At 42.0% G+C, this 19,482-nt stretch overlaps 1 protein-coding gene and 1 long non-coding RNA gene across 2 annotated transcripts; one reads left to right on the top strand and one right to left on the bottom strand.

The window, feature by feature from the left end:
* Positions 1-1,910: 1,910 nt before the first annotated feature.
* LOC115137174 (NEDD4-binding protein 2-like 2) lies at positions 1,911-8,834 on the bottom strand. The gene is made up of 5 exons (XM_029673303.2): positions 7,813-8,834; positions 7,445-7,569; positions 7,022-7,110; positions 6,828-6,904; positions 1,911-4,097 (listed from the first exon to the last, which is right to left on the bottom strand). Exons 1-5 carry the CDS (start codon positions 8,832-8,834, stop codon positions 3,929-3,931), a joined length of 1,482 nt encoding a protein of 493 aa, XP_029529163.1. The 3' UTR covers positions 1,911-3,928.
* LOC115137175 (uncharacterized) lies at positions 8,791-19,464 on the top strand. The gene is made up of 2 exons (XR_010465111.1): positions 8,791-8,877; positions 18,305-19,464. It is a non-coding gene; the product is annotated as an uncharacterized LOC115137175 (long non-coding RNA).
* Positions 19,465-19,482: the final 18 nt, after the last annotated feature.

The following is a 19,482-nucleotide window of genomic DNA, read 5'->3' as shown; positions in this document are numbered from 1 at the left end:
TGGTTAAACACAGCGCCACGCACGTAAATATCAGCGAAATCATTTTGTTTGAGTCGTCAGGCTAGACAATGGTGCTGACTGACAAAAATCGAAAATGCTCTTATAGTGACCCCTGCAAATTGGTCTACTTAAGTAAAAGCAAACTAACACCCAATGATTTTCACTAGGTGGAATGGAATGATTACGTGCAGTTCGGCATTGATAGATGCATACCCCAAGAACTACAGTTGAAGTCAGAAGTTAGGTAAGGTAGGTTAGGTTGGAGTCATTAAAATTAAAACTTTAAAACCTGTCCACAAATTTCTTGTTAGCAAACTATAGTTTTGGCAAGTCGGTTAGGACATCTACTTTGTGCATGACACTACATTTTTCCAACAATTGTTTACAGATATTTCTGTATTTATTTTTATTTACAGATATGTCACTGTCACAATTCCATTGGGTCAAAAATGTATATACATTGAGTTGACTGTACCTTTAAACAGCTTGGAAAATTCCAGGAAAATGTCATGGCTTTAGAAGCTTCTGATGGGCTAATTTGACATAATTTGAGGCAATTGGGGGTGTACCTGTGGATGAATTTCAAGGCTTATCTTCAAACTCAGTGCCTCTGCTTGACCTTATGGGAAAAATCAAAATAAATCAGACAAGACCTCAGAAAAGTCTGGTTCGTCTTTGGGAGCAATTTCCAAACGCCTGAACGTACCACATTCACCTGTGCAACCTATAGTATGCAAGTATAAACACCATGGGACCACACAGCAGTCATACTGCTCAGGAAGGAGACACGTTCTGTCCCCTAGAGATGAACGAACTTTGGTGCGCAAAGTGCAAATCGATCCCAGAAAAGGACCTTGTGCAAAGGACCTTGTGAAGTTGCTGGAGGAAACAGGTACAAAAGTATCTATATCCACAGTAAAACAAATCCTATATTGACATAACCTGAAAGGCCGCTCAGCAAGGAAGAAGCCACTGCTCCAAAACCGCCATAAAAAAGCCAGACTACGGTTTGCAACTGCACATGGGGACAATCATACTCCAAATCATACTTTTTGGAGAAATGTCCTCTGGTCTGATGAAACAAAAATTGTTTGGCAATAATGACCAGGTGGAGGCTTGCAAGCTGAAGAAAACCATCCCAACCGTGAAGCACGTGGGTGGCAGCATCATGTTGTGGGGTTGTTTTGCTGCAGGAGGGACTGGTGCACTAAACAAAATAGATGGCATCATGAGGGAGGACAATTATGTGGATATATTGAAGTAACATCTCAAGACATCAGTCAGGAAGTTAAAGCTTGGTCACAATTGGGTCTTCCAAATGGACAATGACCCCAAGCATACTTCCAAAGTTGTGGCAAAATTGCTTTAAGGACAACCAAGTCAAGGTATTGAAGTGGCCCTGACCTCAATCCTATGGAAAATGTGTGGGCAGAACTGAAAAAGCGTGTGTGAGCAAAGAGGCCTACAAACCTGACTCAGCTACACCAGCTCTGTCAGGAGGAATGTGCCAAAATTCACCCAACTTATTGTGGGAAGCTTGTGGAAGGCTACCCAAAATGTTTGAACCAAGTTAAACAATTTAAAGGTAATTTTACCAAATACTAATTGAGTGTATGTAAACTTCTGACCCACTGGGAATGTGATGAAAGAAATAAAAGCTGAAATAAATCACTCTCTACTATTATTCTGACATTTCACATTCTTAAAATAAAGTGGTGATTCTAACTGACCTAAAACAGGGACTTTTTACTGGGATTAAATGTCAGGAATTGTGAAAAACTGAGTTTAAACGTAGTTGGCTTAGGTGTTTGTAAACTTCTGACTTCAACTTAATATTACATATGAAAAGGGTAAGCCCCCCCCACACACACACACACACAACATGCAGGATAGACTTGAAGAACACAACACCCATTTAACAATTTTTAATGACAAAAATGTACAAGTAAAAAATCTAATCAAACTATTGGTCTCATACACATATTTAGCAGATGTTTTGCAGGTGTAGCGAAATGCTTATGTTCCTAGCTCCAACAGTGCAGTAGTATCTAAAAATTCACACATATCTAAAAGTAAAATAATGGAATTAAGAAATGTATACCCTACCAGTCAAACGTTTGGACACCTACTCATTCAAGGGTTTTTATTTTTTACTATTTTCTACATTGTAGAATAATAGTGAAGACAAAACTATGAAATGACACATATGTGATCATGTAGTAACCAAAAAAGTGTTAATCAAAATATATTTTATATTTGAGAAGCCACCCTTTGCCTTGGTGACCAGCTTCATGAGGTAGTCACCTGGAATGCATTTCAATTAACAGGTGTGCCTTGTTAAACATTAACTTGTGGAATTTCTTTCCTTCTTAATGCGTTTGAGCCAATCACTTATGTTGTGACAAGGTATAGGTGGTATACAGAAGATAGCCCTATCTGGTAAAAGACCAGATAGGGCAAGTACAGCTCAAATAAGCAAAGAGAAACGACAGTCCATCATTCATTTAAGACATGAAGGTCAGTCAATACAGAACATTTCAAGAACTTTGAAAGTTTCTTCAAGTGCAGTCGCAAAAACAATCAAGCGCCATGATGAAGCTGGCTCTCATGAGGACCGACACAAGAAAGCAAGACCCAGAGTTACTGCAGAGGATAAGTTCATTAGAGTTACCAGGCTCAGAAATTGCAGCCCAAATAAATGCTTCTCAGAGTTCAAGTAACAGACACATCTCAACATCAACTGTTCTGAGGAGACTGTGTGAATCAAGCCTTCATGGTCAAATTGCTGCAAAGAAACCACTACTAAAGGACACCAATAAGAAAAATAGAATTGCTTGAGCCAAGAAATTTGAGCAATGGACATTAAACCAGCGGAAATCTGTCCTTGAGTCCAAATTTTAGATTTTTGGTTCCAACCGCCGTGTCTTTGTGAAACGCTGAGTAGGTGAACGGATGATCTCTGCATGTGTGGTTCCCACCGTGAAGTACGGAGGAGGTGGTGTGATGGTGCTTTTCTGGTGACACTGTCTGTGATTTATGTATAATTCAAGGCACACTTAACCAGCATGGCTACCACAGCATTCTGCAACGATACGCCGTCCCATCTGGTTTGCGCTTCGTGGGACCATCATATGTTTTTCAACAGGACAATGATCCAACAAACATCCAGGCTGTGTAAGGGCTATTTGACCAAGAAGGAGAGTGATGGAGTGCTGCATCAGATGACCTGGCCTCCACAATCACACTGACCTCAACCCAATTGAGATGGTTTGGGATGAGTTGGACCTCAGAGTGAAGGAAAAGCAGCCAACAAGTGCTCAGCATATGTGGAAACTCCTTCAAGACTGTTGGAAAAGCATTCCAGGTGAAGCTGGTTGAGAGAATGCCAAGAGGGTGCAAAGCTGCCACCAAGGCAAAGAATGGCTACTTTGAAGAAATAGAAAATATATTTTGATTTGTTTAACCCTTTTTTGGTTACTACATGATTCCATGTGTTATTTCATAGTTTTGATGTCACTACTATTCTACAATGGAGAAAATAGTAAAAATAAATAAAAACCCTGTAATTTATACAGTTGAAATACATAGGAAAAAAAGTTACTTCAGTGCCACTGAAAATGTTATTTTCACAAAAATAGGTTTAAATTCTGCCAGTATAAATCAAATACAGTAACAATCCTGTAAAATGCTGGTAGTATCATTTAAAAAAAGAAATTTGTAATACAGCTCTGTCTCTGATCATTGACTGTGGTTGGTTGATAGTCATCAGGGTTGTATTTACTAGGGGAGGGGGGGAGCAGAAATGGGGAGGGACTACTTAAACTTGCAATAAGAAAGACTTGCTTTTGTTTTCCTTCACATAGCGTTTTGCGAAAGTGAAGAACATTTTGCTATGGTGTACACTAATGAATACACCAGGACATCGAGACTAGTGGAAGTCTGAGTGTTTGGCCCTGCTGTGTCTCTGCTGCTGTGAGGGATGTCTTGTGGGTCTAATGGGCTCCTGGGAGTTCATCACAATGTCCAAGGACATGGGCAGCTCAAACCGCTCCAGCATCTGCCCAATCTTCTCCCTTGACACACTGTGCTTGTTTCTCCTGGAGGGGGGAAGGACGGGTGTATTGGGAGGTTTCTTCTGCTCTACATACGATTTGTTTTATAAATAAGCTATAAAGTATGTCTTCATGCAAAACATATAAAAAACAGGCATTCAATTATAGGGTGTTAACCTATAAAACGAGTCTCATTCAAGGTTTGTAAAAAACAGTCTCTATCATGTAAAATGTAAAAACCAGTCTCTATGTAAAAACCAGTCTCTATCACCCCTCAGATACCAGTCTTACCTCTGATGTATCAACGCTCTAGGATAGCAATGTTCCAAGTTTAACCCAGAATCCAACAACCTTATACTAAAGTGGATTAAATAGTAATACATTTCAAAAAACCTGTTTTCAAATTGTTATTACGGGGTACTGTGTGTAGATTGATGAGGGCATTTTATTTCATCCATTTTAGAATAAAGCTGTAACCTAACAATTTTGATAAATTCAATGAGTCTAAATACTTTCGAATGCATGGTTTCTATACACACAGTATATTCATTTACAAAGCTAACAGACTAAATTTCAACATCTACCCTCCTCGAAAGTGATCTGTTCCAGTTGTCATGGTGTATTTCTGAGTCTTTCCCTTTAATGGACCCCTCCAGAGGAAGTTATCGCTCCTATTTCGATTTATCTAGTCCTAGAGCGGAAATGTTCGTTAACGTTCCACATCCGAAGAATGATACAGGCTATTATGTAATTGTAATGTCTATTCATTACAATACATAATCATAAATTGGGGGTGGGAAGGAACGTTGTGGTGATTTCCACAGGGAGTGGATCAATATCAACAAATAGGGCACAGACAGGTGTCAGTGTAGCTAGCTAAGGTGCATCCTATAGTAGGTAGGCTGCTGCTAGGCTTCAGTACAGCAAAGCCAAGTCAGACCGTGCTCATGGTTCTCACAGGGCAAGTGAAATGATAGGAAACTACGACTTTGCCCATGATGCACACCGCAAATGACATGTAACATCCTGGGCATCGGATTCGAAACACTAATACAAATGTAACAGCACAACATAGATAAGGGACTTGTTTTTCTTCCGTGGGTGCCGTATCGTTTAAGTGATAATGCTCCAAACACTGGCTTCAAGTGTATTATGACTTTTATACAATGGGTTACCAACATATTCAAATAATGATTGACATATTTTCTTTAAACACTTTGATGCATTTATTCATACTATTTAATCCTTCCACAAGATATAGCCCCGATACAAATATAGGGTTGCTATCCAAGCCGGCTGGTCGTTTGTTCTATTGGTTCGGGTTGCGAGAGACACGACTCAGTCGTTCAGTCTTTTGGTTCTGCATCTATGGACCCAGTCGTTTGTTCTAAATGTTCCATTGCCATACTGGCTGGCAACGTTCTTATCCTTTGCTTGCTAGTTAGCCAACTACAGCTAACTTAGTCACGTCAAACAATGCAGCCAGAATAACAGTAGTTACATTTGTGTTTGTTTAAGCTGTTTTCTAGTGATTTTTTGTTGTTGTTGGTCTCTCGTCAGAACACTGTTGTTTAAAGGAGCTAGCCAACAACACAGTTAACACAATAACTTCAAACTGAAGCTGCAAAGACTGCAAACTAGCTGCACTTCTTTTTGTTGAACCTTTTTTCAATTGACATTTCTTTGTATATATATCCATAAAAATGAAGCCAGCTGATTCATGATTTCAACTTGCTGAGAAACGCTGCCTGCATATCTCGTCCGGACTCCTACACGTTCATTACTATGGGACAGCTGGAGATCGAATATGAATATTGAAACAATGATGCAAATGTCGGAGAGACAGACAAAGGTTGATACAAATTTCCTCTGTTGAAAACTAAATGTTAGTCTTAAAAAATTGTGAGATAATGTCAAGATGCTTTTTATAGTAGAGATCAAGTTTATAACTTGCCTGGCTGGGCTGATGAGACAGTGGATTGCGCAGTCAGATGGAACAGAGTAAATAGGCATTTTAACGTCATAGATTTAGCCTGTTGTAATTTGTGGAATAGACACCAGCTGGAATGTGCTTTTAACCAATCAGTATTAGACCCACCTATAATTTTCAAGGAAGACACGGCATTGACACGGATTACCACAAATGTCTCACTTCAGATTTCCCACATTAAGGCCAAATATATCATACTTTGACAAAAATGACCCTTTGACATAAATCGTTGTACATCATGGGTAAACTCTGGCCATCATCTTTCACCTCGAAAAAGTGGATTTCTGTTGGTGTGGCCGTTTAAATCGCCATAACAGCCCCTCTCAACATAGATTGATCGTGGTTGAAGCCAATGATCTGGATATGACACTGACAAGGGTGTAAAGTTGATTTGGATTGGTTCAATGCGTGGAAACACCTCCAAATGCCGAAAATGGAAGAGATACAACTAAGAGCAGCACAGTCTAAACTATAAACGGTCACAACAAACTAATGTTCTTATTTCATCAACACTGTTAGTACAAGAATAGTAAGATTCTAATACTGTAGAGAACAATCTAATCATTGTATTTGATTTATGATGACATGAGGCAAAGAAAACTATGTTTTGACATGAAGTTAGTAGCACCCTCTTGAATTAACCTGTTTTCCCCTGCATTCTAGAGCAGCGAGTGAACGCCCTACGATGTACCATATATTATTTGAATAATGTATATTCTCTAAATACATAGCATCTTTACATGACGATAGTATCTTTTACTGCAGACAATCATGGACAGACTTACTTCTCTAACTCGACGGGATCAAATTTCCAGCTGGTGTGAGGCTCATGAAAGTTGATACTGTATCCTCTCTCCAAGGCCTGCATGATGAGAAATAAGTATTCATCATATTCATTCAAATGTACATCAAATGGGTAGATTTTTGATAACTGAAACATACTGTCTGCAAAAAAGACAATAAAACAGGATAAACATACCAGTTTAACATATGGCTTCATTTCCCAAGCTTGCATATTTGTGTTATCAATAATGACGGGAGAACAGCATTTACACATGGCTTCTTGGGCTGAAAGAATACAAAAGCATTGAGGCAAAATCATTTATACACTCCTTTTTTACATGTTTACAAAACAAACAAGATAATAAATTAAACATATCCAATAAAACAATATATAATATTAATAGCAATGATGGTGGCCTGGCTGTATCGGCATAGGTTTGATTCAGAGCTACTGCCCTTAGACAAATCTCTTTCCCACTGTCATTCTTTATGTGTTCAATAAAATTAGAATATACCTTAAAAATATATTTCAAAACAATAGCAACGATGGACCTCATTTATTACTACTTTATGAAAAGAAAATCAAGCGCATTTTTAAAGACACTGCTATAGAGCCAACCTCGGTTCTGGTTCCAGTGGTGTGCGGCCCCCAGCAGACTGGGATCGTAGAGGTAGCCTTCTTCCTGGGAGAAGTAGTCATCTGTACTCAGAACCTGCCCACTGGAGCCTGTCGACAGCAGTTCCCTGGAGAAACACACATGCAATGGCTCAAAACAAATGCTTTTAAAATAGAGGTAAATTCATTCAAATATGAGTAAACAGTTAACTTATGACTTATTGGTTGAAATTGTGCGATTGTAATCTTGATGCTTGAAAAAGACACATTTACAACTGTTTTATTACTGATTCATAAAATGTCTATATACTTGTTCTAAACCTATTATAGTTTGTTAGTTACCCAACAATGTTTCCCTGATAAAAACATACCTGGCCAGTGTTGATTTTCCAGATCCCGGTGCTCCCCTCATCAGAATGAGAACCAGAGAAGGATCATAGTCATATGTTTTATCTTCTGGTGGTTGGTGCTGATCCTCTGGCAGAGGTGGCTCAGGTGCTCTGTCAAACCTCTGCTGCCATTCAGAAGAACCTTGCTGGTTATAAGGCTGGTCATTACCCTGCTGATCATACTTGTCATCTCTCCAACCGTAGCCCCCTCCGTCTCTGTTGTTAGAGTGCTGTGGGGGAAAGGCATGGCCATCCAAGTCTGGAGAGTTCCTGTACCCATCAGGGACAGGGAACCGGTGAAAAGGTGGGACCTGCTGGGATCCCTCTCGTTGGGGGTGATACCGGTGGTCTGTGGGAGGTAGTGGCGGGAGGCAGGGGATTGGAGGTGGTGGCAGGAAGCGGTGGGGAGGTCTGTGGAACCTGTAGTATGGCTGACTGTGGAAAGGTGGGGGAGGTTGCCAGTGATTATGATCTGAGTAGGGACCATAGCTGGGCCCCTTAGGTATCGGTCTCCTGGGCTGGTATGGCTCGTTGTCATACCAGTGTGGGCAAGGCACATGATTAGGTTGCTTATGGCCATGGCTTGCGTTTGACACTTCTCTTGCAGGGGGTGGGTTATGAGCCGTGAGTAATTCAACTGAGCCTTCATTTTTGGCCGTGCTACTGTCAACGCTGTCTTTTGGATCAATCTCCTCAAGCTCTTTGTAGAACTCACTCAGTGTCTCTTCAATGTTAGGTTTGGAAAGTTTCCTTACTTTTGGGGGTTTGGGAGCTCTCTGGACTGCCTTAGGAGGACAGCATACAGGTCCAATGAAGGCAGTGCTACTGGTACCCAGCTTTTTTATAACTGGCTCTCGGGCTCTTACGCCAGGACCTGCATTAATTCTCACTGGCAGCACTCTGTCTGTTGCAGATGCTCCATTTCTCTCCGCTTTTGAACACTCCAGCAGTTCTCCATTTCTTCCAGTGTGAGAAGTTAACGAGTTGGCATTTCCATGAGACATCGAGATGGTGGGAGGAAATCCTTTAAATCAACATGCTATGAAGGTAACAAGACCTCAATGACAAATCAAAAATCCCTCTACTGCACATCATAGTTCATGGGTTTGATTAGCAATACTTAGCTAGCAAATTAGCTTGGTAGTGAAGCTGAATCAGTGGCAAAAGGTTTGATGTTTTTTAAAGAAAGCTAAGTTAACTAAACAAAACAACGCTAAATAGCTAGCTAGCCAGCCAACATTAGCAAACGTATTTTTTATTGTAAAGCAATTCAAATTATACAATCTAGATAAAACTAAGAGTATACAACGGAGTGTAGCTAACGTACAACAGTTACAAACATTAGCAAGTTAGCCAATGTCAAAACAAGCCTTGCAATGGTATTGTTTGGCACGATTTTGGTAACTGATACAATTCTGGCTGTTGCCTATGGGTATTTTGCGAGTTAATTAGCTACTTACCATAAAGTGATCAATTTGAACCATTACATGTTATCGTGTTCATAATTTTGAATTAGCTAACTAGCATTTTGTTTACGGAAGTTAACAGGAAGTCCGACTTCTTCTATCTGTGTGAAACACTGGAGGCAGTTTCGCAGCGACACTGCCACCTGCTGTTACGGTGAAAGTGTTTGACCACACCAGTAAAAATTATGCTTACAAATTACACTAAATATTCATATTGAATAATAAATTAGAACATTTATTGTGAACATGCAGATGTGAGAGACATGAGGTCATAAAAAATGTTGGTATTTTTGGATTTATATTATACAGTTAGCTCTTCTGATGCCATTTAAGAAAACACTGAAGCAGCCTCACTAAAAATGCTCAGGAGTTGGCCAAGACAACCCCTTTTCTGTCCGATGCATTTTGTTGGGCTCCTCTTCTGGCTATGCTGGTTGGAGATTATAACAGTACATGGCCAAGATCTTCAAATGTTCATAGATGACCAGCCGGGTCAATTAAAAATCAAATCAAATGTATTTATATAGCCCTTCGTACATCAGCTGATATCTCAAAGTGCTGTACAGAAACCCAGCCTAAAACCCCAAACAGCAAGAAATGCAGGTGTAGAAGCATGGTGGCTAGGAAAAACTCCCTAGAAAGGCCAAAACCTAGGAAGAAACCTAGAGAGGAACCAGGCTATGTGGGGTGGCTAGTCCTCTTCTGGCTGTGCCGGGTGGAGATTATAACAGAACATGGCCAAGATGTTCAAATGTTCATAAATGACCAGCATGGTCAAATAATAATAATCACAGGCAGAACAGTTGCAACTGGAGCAGCAGCACGGCCAGGTGGACTGGGGACACCAAGGAGTCATCATGTCAGGTAGTCCTGAGGCATGGTCCTAGGGCTCAGGTCCTCCGAGAGAGAGAGAAAGAAAGAGAGAATTAGAGAGTGCATACTTAAATTCACACAGGACACCGGATAGGACAGGGGAAGTACTCCAGATATAACAAACTGACCCTAGCCCCCCAACACATAAACTACTGCAGAATAAATACTGGAGATCATACAGGAGGGGTCAGGAGACACTGTGGCCCCATCCGATGACACCCCCGGACAGGGCCAAACAGGAAGGATATAACCCCACCCACTTTGCCAAAGCACAGCCCCCACACCACTAGAGGGATATCTTCAACCACCAACTTACCATCCTGAGACAAGGCCGAGTATAGCCCACAAAGATCTCCGCCACGGCACAACCCAAATGGGGGGCGTCAACCCAGACAGGAAGATCCGCTCCTAGGGACGGTATGAAAGAGCCCTAGTAAGCCAGTGACTCAGCCCCTGTAACAGGCATGTATTGGCATGTACTTTACACCCTCTACAACCAAAATCACAGTGGTTGTAGAGGGTGCAACAGGTCAACACCTCAGGAGTAAATGTCAGTTGGCTTGTCAGAGCCAATCAGAGCTGATCATTCTACTGCAGGTGCAGTAGAGAGAGAGAGTCGAAAACAGCAGGTCCGGGACAAGGTAGCACGTCCGGTGAACAGATCAGGGATCCATATCCGCAGGCAGAGCAGGTGAAACTGAAGCAGAAGCACGACCTGGTGGACTGGGGACAGCAAGGAGTCATCAGGCCAGGTAGTCCTGAGGCATGGTCCTACGGCTCAGGTCTTCCGAGAGGGAGAGAGAATGTTAGAGAGCATACTAAAATTCACACAGGACACCAGATAAGACAGGATAAATACTCCAGATATAACAGTCTGACCCTAGCCCCCCGACAAAAACTATTGCAGCATAGAAGTGTTCCTAGACCTGCTTGAACCACACACACATTAAACTCAAACACACACCAGTATCCTCAATTCAGTGACAGTGAGGAAGACACATCTTGACCTCACAGGAGTAGCCAATATCCCTGTATAACAGCTTCTCTGTCACTTTCCCACTCCAGGTTTGATTGTGACATTTTGAAACCTTCAAAACGTCCTCAATCCCTAGCTACCTGGACAAGGTTCTTGAGTTGAGCGGCAGCCTCCTGTGGATGTGGCTCCTTAGGGTTGGTGGAAAACAAGGCCCGATCTCCAGCGTACAGGCCACAGGGGATGGGGGAGGGCTGGGCTCTGAGCTTTAGGTTACAAAGGGCCACCAGAGGCTTGACCAGCTCCTCGAAGCCCTGCTGGACCAGACTGCTGCACTAGCGCAACCTTGACAAAATCCAGACGGCCATCCTCTAGATACACCACTGGAGAGTGACCTTCAGGCACAGCATGTCAAAAGAGTTAGTCATATCGACAGCCTTGCCACATAGCTGGACTTCATGCCTGAAGTGTGCATCTGTCCTGTCTTGTTCTTGATATGCCATATGTTGTTGGTTATATATGGTTATGCATTTGTCCCAGACCTGTGTTCAAATCATATTTATTTAAATAACCTTAATACATTTCGAAGTAAGTATTTAGACAAAGCTCCTTTGAAAATACATGTAGTTGAATATTGTAATGTATTTGAAAAAAAACTTGTGGAATGTATTGGCATGTACTTTATTTAAAAAATGATAATACTCAAATACACAGAAAACTGTATTTAAAATACAATTACGTAAAGGCTCAGTGCAGTCAAAAATGTGATTTGCCTGTGTTTTACATATATTTCCACGCTACGGGGTTGGAATAATACTGTGAAAATGATGGTGATGCCTTTTTAGATTAACGGTTTGAAAATAAACGCCTGAAATTTTTTGCCTGGTTTGGTAAAATGGAGTTTTGGCCGGCCTGCTGACATCACCAGGCAGTAAATGAGTTAATAGACCAATAATAAAGATAATTCATAACCTCTGCCAATAACAACTACAGTGCCTTGCGAAAGTATTCGGCCCCCTTGAACTGCGACATTTTGCCACATTTCAGGCTTCAAACATAAAGATATAAAACTGTATTTTTTTGTGAAGAATCAACAACAAGTGGGACACAATCATGAAGTGGAACGACATTTATTGGATATTTCAGACTTTTTTAACAAATCAAAAACTGAAAAATTGGGCGTGCAAAATTATTCAGCCCCTTTACTTTCAGTGCAGCAAACTCTCTCCAGAAGTTCAGTGAGGATCTCTGAATGATCCAATGTTGACCTAAATGACTAATGATGATAAATACAATCCACCTGTGTGTAATCAAGTCTCCGTATAAATGCACCTGCACTGTGATAGTCTCAGAGGTCCGTTAAAAGCGCAGAGAGCATCATGAAGAACAAGGAACACACCAGGCAGGTCCGAGATACTGTTGTGAAGAAGTTTAAAGCCGGATTGGGATACAAAAAGATTTCCCAAGCTTTAAACATCCCAAGGAGCACTGTGCAAGCGATAATATTGAAATGGAAGGAGTATCAGACAGACCACTGCAAATCTACCAAGACTTGGCCGTCCCTCTAAACTTTCAGCTCATACAAGGAGAAGACTGATCAGAGATGCAGCCAAGAGGCCCATGATCACTCTGGATGAACTGCAGAGATCTACAGCTGAGGTGGGAGACTCTGTCCATAGGACAACAATCAGTCGTATATTGCACAAATCTGGCCTTTATGGAAGAGTGGCAAGAAGAAAGCCATTTCTTAAAGATATCCATAAAAAGTGTCGTTTAAAGTTTGCCACAAGCCACCTGGGAGACACACCAAACATGTGGAAGAAGGTGCTCTGGTCAGATGAAACCAAAATTGAACTTTTTGGCAACAATGTAAAACGTTATGTTTGGCGTAAAAGCAACACAGCTCATCACCCTGAACACACCATCCCCACTGTCAAACATGGTGGTGGCAGCATCATGGTTTGGGCCTGCTTTTCTTCAGCAGGGACAGGGAAGATGGTTAAAATTGATGGGAAGATGGATGGAGCCAAATACAGGACCATTCTGGAAGAAAACCTGATGGAGTCTGCAAAAGACCTGAGACTGGGACGGAGATTTGTCTTCCAACAAGACAATGATCCAAAACATAAAGCAAAATCTACAATGGAATGGTTCAAAAATAAACATATCCAGGTGTTAGAATGGCCATCCATCCATCGACCTCACTGAGCTCGAGCTGTTTTGCAAGGAGGAATGGGAAAAAATTTCAGTCTCTCGATGTGCAAAACTGATAGAGACATACCCCAAGCGACTTACAGCTGTAATCGCAGCAAAAGGTGGCGCTACAAAGTATTAACTTAAGGGGGCTGAATAATTTTGCACGCCCAATTTTTCAGTTTTTGATTTGTTAAAAAAGTTTGAGATATCCAATAAATGTCGTTCCACTTCATGATTGTGTCCCACTTGTTGTTGATTCTTCACAAAAAAATACAGTTTTAAATCTTTATGTTTGAAGCCTGAAATGTGGCAAAAGGTCGCAAAGTTCAAGGGGGCCGAATACTTTCGCAAGGCACTGTAGTTGTTTTCCCCTGCCCACTCAGACTAATCCCAGACAGTCTTGGAATAATTATTTGCTAAGAAATCATTTTAGTTGCTTTTTGACCATATTAATTGGAAAACAATCACAGTAAGGTGCTTAATTGTTACCAGGAAATTATTTTCTATAACAAAGGCTGCATTGGATCTTTAAATATGCATGAATTTGAACCCAGATCTGATTTGTTCTATTATATTTTCTCTGTATGTTACTTTTTAAGCCCAGCTATAGATTGACTCTTGGGGGATAAAATTGATTGAATTGAACAACCAAGTTCAGAACTGAACAGAACCACCCAGTTCAGAACTGAACAACCCTTTACAGACAACCGGGTCATGTCTAGGGCTGTGGCAGTCATGAAATTTTGTAAATAATTGATGGCCTCATGGTAATTGACCAATAATTAAACACATTAAGCATCTCCTGGCTTCCACGCATAGTCACATGAAAGGCATGAACTATGGTTCGTTTTTTGCACAGGCTGTACACAATACATCAGTCTCTCATTTACAATTTGACAAGCACTTGATAATACCTAGAATATTCCGGCGGCAAATATATAATTCACAAGTGATATTATTTTTGTGCATTCTGGAAAACATATACTTAGTTTTACACGTATTCATTAATCATTCAATAAAGGTTTTTCTGCAAAATAATGAAAGCATACTGTTGTTCAGATAGAGCATGACGAGGTCACATAAGTCAATTCATTGCTCCCTTTGCCTTTATAAAGCTCTTTGACATACTGTAAACTCCCTCTGTAGCTAAAATATATAATAACCATTAGAAGTACGAGTCGGAGTTATCATACCCAGCCTCAGGGATTGCTAGCTCTGGAAATTCCTTTGCTCTGTGCAGAGTTATGTAAATCAGCTCTTTGCACCTTACTTGTGGAATAATCTTCAAGCTTCTCTAAACGTTGATGTTTTGGTGCCTCTAGGTTAATTCTGACTGCTGACTGTGGCCTGTTACAACTTACTTACAAAACCTTTAAAGGAATCCATTAAACTATTCTGTCATGGATGTATGTAAACTTATTTAACACATATTCCTTGCTACAAAAGACTACTATTGTACATTGAATAGCCTTTTCATCACTGTTACACCTCCTTGAGGTGGCGCCGACAGAGATAGTCGCCTTGCTTTGAGTCCTTAGGAAACTATGCAGTATTTAAAAAAAAATGTATTATTATTATTATTACATTGTTAGCCCAGAAAATCTTAAGTGTTATTACATACAGCTGGGAAGAACTATTGGATAAAAGAGCAAAATCAGCTTACCAACATTACGACCAGGAATACGACTTTTCCGAAATGGATCCATTATTCGGACCACCACCCAGGACAGTGGATCTCATCCCATAAACCGACCCAAAACAACGTCGCCGCAGAAGCGGCAGATGGAGCGGCCTCCTGGTCAGGCTCCGTAGAAGTGCACACCGCCCATTGCTTATGAGTATACTACTCACCAATGTCTGGTCTCTTGACAACAAGGTAGACAAAATTCAAACAAGGGTTGCCTTCCAGGGAGACATCAGAGATTGTAACAGTCTCTGTTTCACGGAAACATGGCTCTCTAGGGATAGGTTGTTGGAGTCGTTTCAGCCACTGGGCTTCTTCATGCGTCGCACCGACAGAGATAAACACCTCTCTGGGAAGAAGAAGTGCAGGGGTGTAAGCTTCATGAATAACGACTCATGGTGTAATCATAATAACATACAGGAACTCAAGTCCTTCTGCTCACCCGACCTAGAATTCCTTACAATCAAATTCCGGCCATATTATCTCCCAAGAGAATTCTCATCATTTATTGTCACAGCTGTGTATATACCCCCTCAAGCAGACACCACGATGGCCCTCAAGGAACTTCACTGGACTCTATGTAAAACTGGAAACCATATATCCTGAGGTTGCATTTATTGTAGCTGGGGATTTTAACACATTTGAGAACAAGGCTACCTAAATTCTATCAGCATATTGATTGCAGCACTCGCGTTGGCAATACACTCGATCACTGCTACTCTAACTTAAGCGATGCATACAAAGCCCTCCCTCCCCCTCCTTTCGGCAAATCCGACCACGACTCCATCATGCTCCTACCGTTTTATAGGCAGAAACTCAAACATGATGTACCTGTGACTAGAAGCATTCAACGCTAGTCTGACCAATCGTAATCCACGCTTCAAGATTGTTTTGATCTCACGGACTGGGAAATGTTCCGGGCAGCCTCAGGGAATAACATCAATCTGTACGCTGACTCAGTGAGTGAGTTTATAAGGAAGTGCATTGGCGATGCTGTACCCACTGTGACTATTAAAACCTGCCCTAACCAGAAACCGTGGATGGATGCTGGTATTCGCGCAAAACAGAAAGCGCGAACCACTGCATGGAAAGAGGACTGGGAATATGGCCAAATAATAACAGTGTAGTTATTCCCTCCACAAGGCAATTAAACAAGCAAAATGTCAGTATAGGGCCAAAGTAGTCGCAATTCAACGGCTCAGACACGAAATGTATGAAGAAGGGTGCACAGGCAATCATGGACTATAAAAATACAAATATCCAAGTCACGGACACCGACATCTCGCTTCTAGACAAACTAAACACCTTGTTTACCCGCTTTGAGGACAATACAGTGCCACCATAGCGGCCTGCTAACAAGGACTGCGGCCTCTCCTTCTCCATGCCCAACGTGAGTAAGACCTTTAAATGTGTTAACCCTCACAAGGCTGCTGGCTCAGACGGCATCCCTATCCGCGTCCTCAGAGCATGCACAGATCAGCTGGCTGGTGTGTTTACGGAAATATTCAATCGCTCCCTATCCCAGTCTGCTGTCCCCACATGCTTCAAGATGGCCACCATTGTTCCTGTACCCAAGAAGGCAAAGATAACTGAAATAAATTACTACCCCCCGTAGCACTCACTTCTGTCATCATGAAGTGCTTTTAGAGAATAGTCAAGGATCATTTCACCTTCACCTTACCTGCCACCCTAGACCCATTTCAGTTTGCATACCACCCCAACAGGTCCACAAACAATGCAATTGCCATCACACTGCAAACTTCCCTATCCCATCTGGACAAGAGGAATACCTATGTAAGAATGCTGTTCATTGACTACAGCTCAGCATTCCACACCTTTGTACCCTCCAAGCTCATTATTAAGCTGGAGGCCCTGGGTCTCAAACCCACCCTGTGCAATTGGGTCCTGGACTTTCTGACGGGCCGCCCCCAGGTGTTGAAGGTAGGAAGCAACATCTCCACTTCGCTGACCCTCAACATTGGGGCCCCACAAGGGTGCATGCTCAGCCCCCTCCTGTATCCCCTGTTCACCCATGACTACGTGGCCATGCACACCTCCAACTCAATCATCAAGTTTGCACGCGACACAACAGTAGTGGGCTTGATTACTAACAACAACGAGGCAGCCTACAGGGAGGATGTGAGGGCGCTCTGAGTGTGGTGTCTGGAAAACAACCTCTCACTCAACGTCAACAAAACAAAGGAGATGATCTTGGACTTCAGGAAACAGCAGAGGGAGCACCCTATCCACATAGATGGGACAGTAGTGGAGAGGGTAGTAAGTGAAGTTCCTCGGCGTACACATTTTAAGTTCCTCGTTCCACCCACACAGTGTGGTGAAGAAGGAGCAGCAGCGCCTCTTCAACCTCAGGAGGCTGAAGAAATGTGGCTCGTCACCCAAAACCTTGACAAACTTTTACAGATGGACAATCGAGAGCATCCTGTCGGGCTGTATCACAGCCTGGTACGGCAACTGCTCCGCCCTCAACCGCAAAGCTCTCCAGGGGGTGGTGCGATCTGCACAACGCATCACCGGGTGCAAAATACCTGTCCTCCATAATATCTACAGCACCCAATGTTACAGGAAGGCCAAAAAGATCAAAGGAAAACAACCACCCGAGCCACTGCCTGTTCACACCGCTATCATCCAGAAGGTGAGGTCAGTACAGGCAGGTGCATCAAAGCTGGGACCGAGAGACTGAAAAACAGCTTCTATCTCAAGGCCATCAGACTGCTCAACAGCAATCACTAACTCAGAGGCTGCTGCCTACATTGAAACCCAATCACTGGCCACTAATAAATTAATCACTAGTCACTTTAAACAATTCCACTTTAAATAATGTCACATTAATAATGTTTACATATCTTACATTACTCATATCATATGTACAGTATATACTGTATTTTATACCATCTATTGCACCTTGCCTATGCCACTCAGCCATCGCTCATCCATATATTTATATGTATATATTCGCATTCACTCCTTTAGATTTGTGTGTATTAGGTAGTTGTTGGGGAATTACTAGATTAGATTACTTGTTAGATATTACTGCACTGTTGGAACTAGAAGCACAAGCATTTCTCTACACTTGCATTAACATCTGCTAACCATGTGGATGTGACCAATAACATTTGATTGAATTTGATTTGATGGTTCTCTATGTCTTTACATGTTTATAATCCACATGGTGTGATTACTGGTTTCCATAAAGTTATTACCCCCCTAAACCTGATTCTGAAATGACCTTTATGATCTTTCTTACCACTTTCTTACAAATAGAAAATGAAAAATGGATTGGTGATGGCTAGAAGACCAGTGACGTTGACTGCCGAACACCGCCCGAACAAGGAGAGTACTACTACTACCCCCCCCCCCGGGGACGCCAGGCGATCCGGACGGAGACGGTGGAACTCCCGCAGCCTTGAAGGGTCCACCACGTCCCCCACCGGAACCCAGCATCTCTCCTCTGGACCATACCCCTCCCAGCCCACTCCCTTGGCTGAGAAGCAACCACACACATGAATGGGCTCAGGATGCTTTACTGTTGGCATGACACAGGACTGATGGTAGCGCTCTCCTTGTCTTCTCCGGACAAGATTTTTTTCCAGATGCACCAAACAATCGGAAAGGGGATTCAGAGAAAATGACTTTACCCCAGTCCTCAGCAGTCCAATCCCTGTACATTTAGCAGAATATCAGTCTGTCCCTGATGTTTTTCCTGGAGAGAAGTGGCTTCTTTGCTGCCCTTCTTGACATCCGGCCATCCTCCAAAAGTCTTTGCCTCACTGTGCGTGCAGATGCACTCACACCTGCCTGCTGCCATTCCTGAGAAAGCTCTATACTGGTGGTGCCCCGATCCCTCAGCTGAATCAACTTTAAGAGACGGTACTGGCACTTGCTGGACTTTCTTGGGCACCCTGAAGCCTTCTTCACAACAATTGAACCGCTCTCCTTGAAGTTCTTGATGATCCGATAAATGGTTGATTTAGGTGCAATCTTTCTGGCAGCAATATCCTTGCCTGTGAAGCCCTTTTTGTGCACAGCAATGATGACGGCATGTGTTTCCTTGCAGGTAACCATGATTGACAGAGGAAGAACAATGATTCCAAGCACCACCCTCCTTTTGAAGCTTCCAGTCTGTTATTCAAACTCAATAAGCATGACAGTGTGATCTCCAGCTTTGTCCTCGTCAACACTCACACCTGTGTTAACGAGAGAATTACTGACATGTCAGCTGGTCCTTTTGTGGACCTTTTTACTGACTGATTGAGGACCTTTTTACTGACTGTGTTTTTTTTTTATGACCCTGTTTTTCTTTGCATTTTGCAAAATGCTTCGATTTTGTATTTATATTTCGATGTGTGCATTTTCTGATATCTGTAAAATATACCTTGGTCTCAGTAAGACTCCCTGTTAAAATAAAGGCAAAATAAAATAAAGTATATTTTTTATTGTTA

This window comes from Oncorhynchus nerka, linkage group LG11 (assembly GCF_034236695.1).
Source record: "Oncorhynchus nerka isolate Pitt River linkage group LG11, Oner_Uvic_2.0, whole genome shotgun sequence".
NCBI lineage: Eukaryota > Metazoa > Chordata > Actinopteri > Salmoniformes > Salmonidae > Oncorhynchus > Oncorhynchus nerka.
Note: the sequence above shows the minus strand (reverse complement) of the source record. Positions and strands in the feature narration are given on the sequence as shown.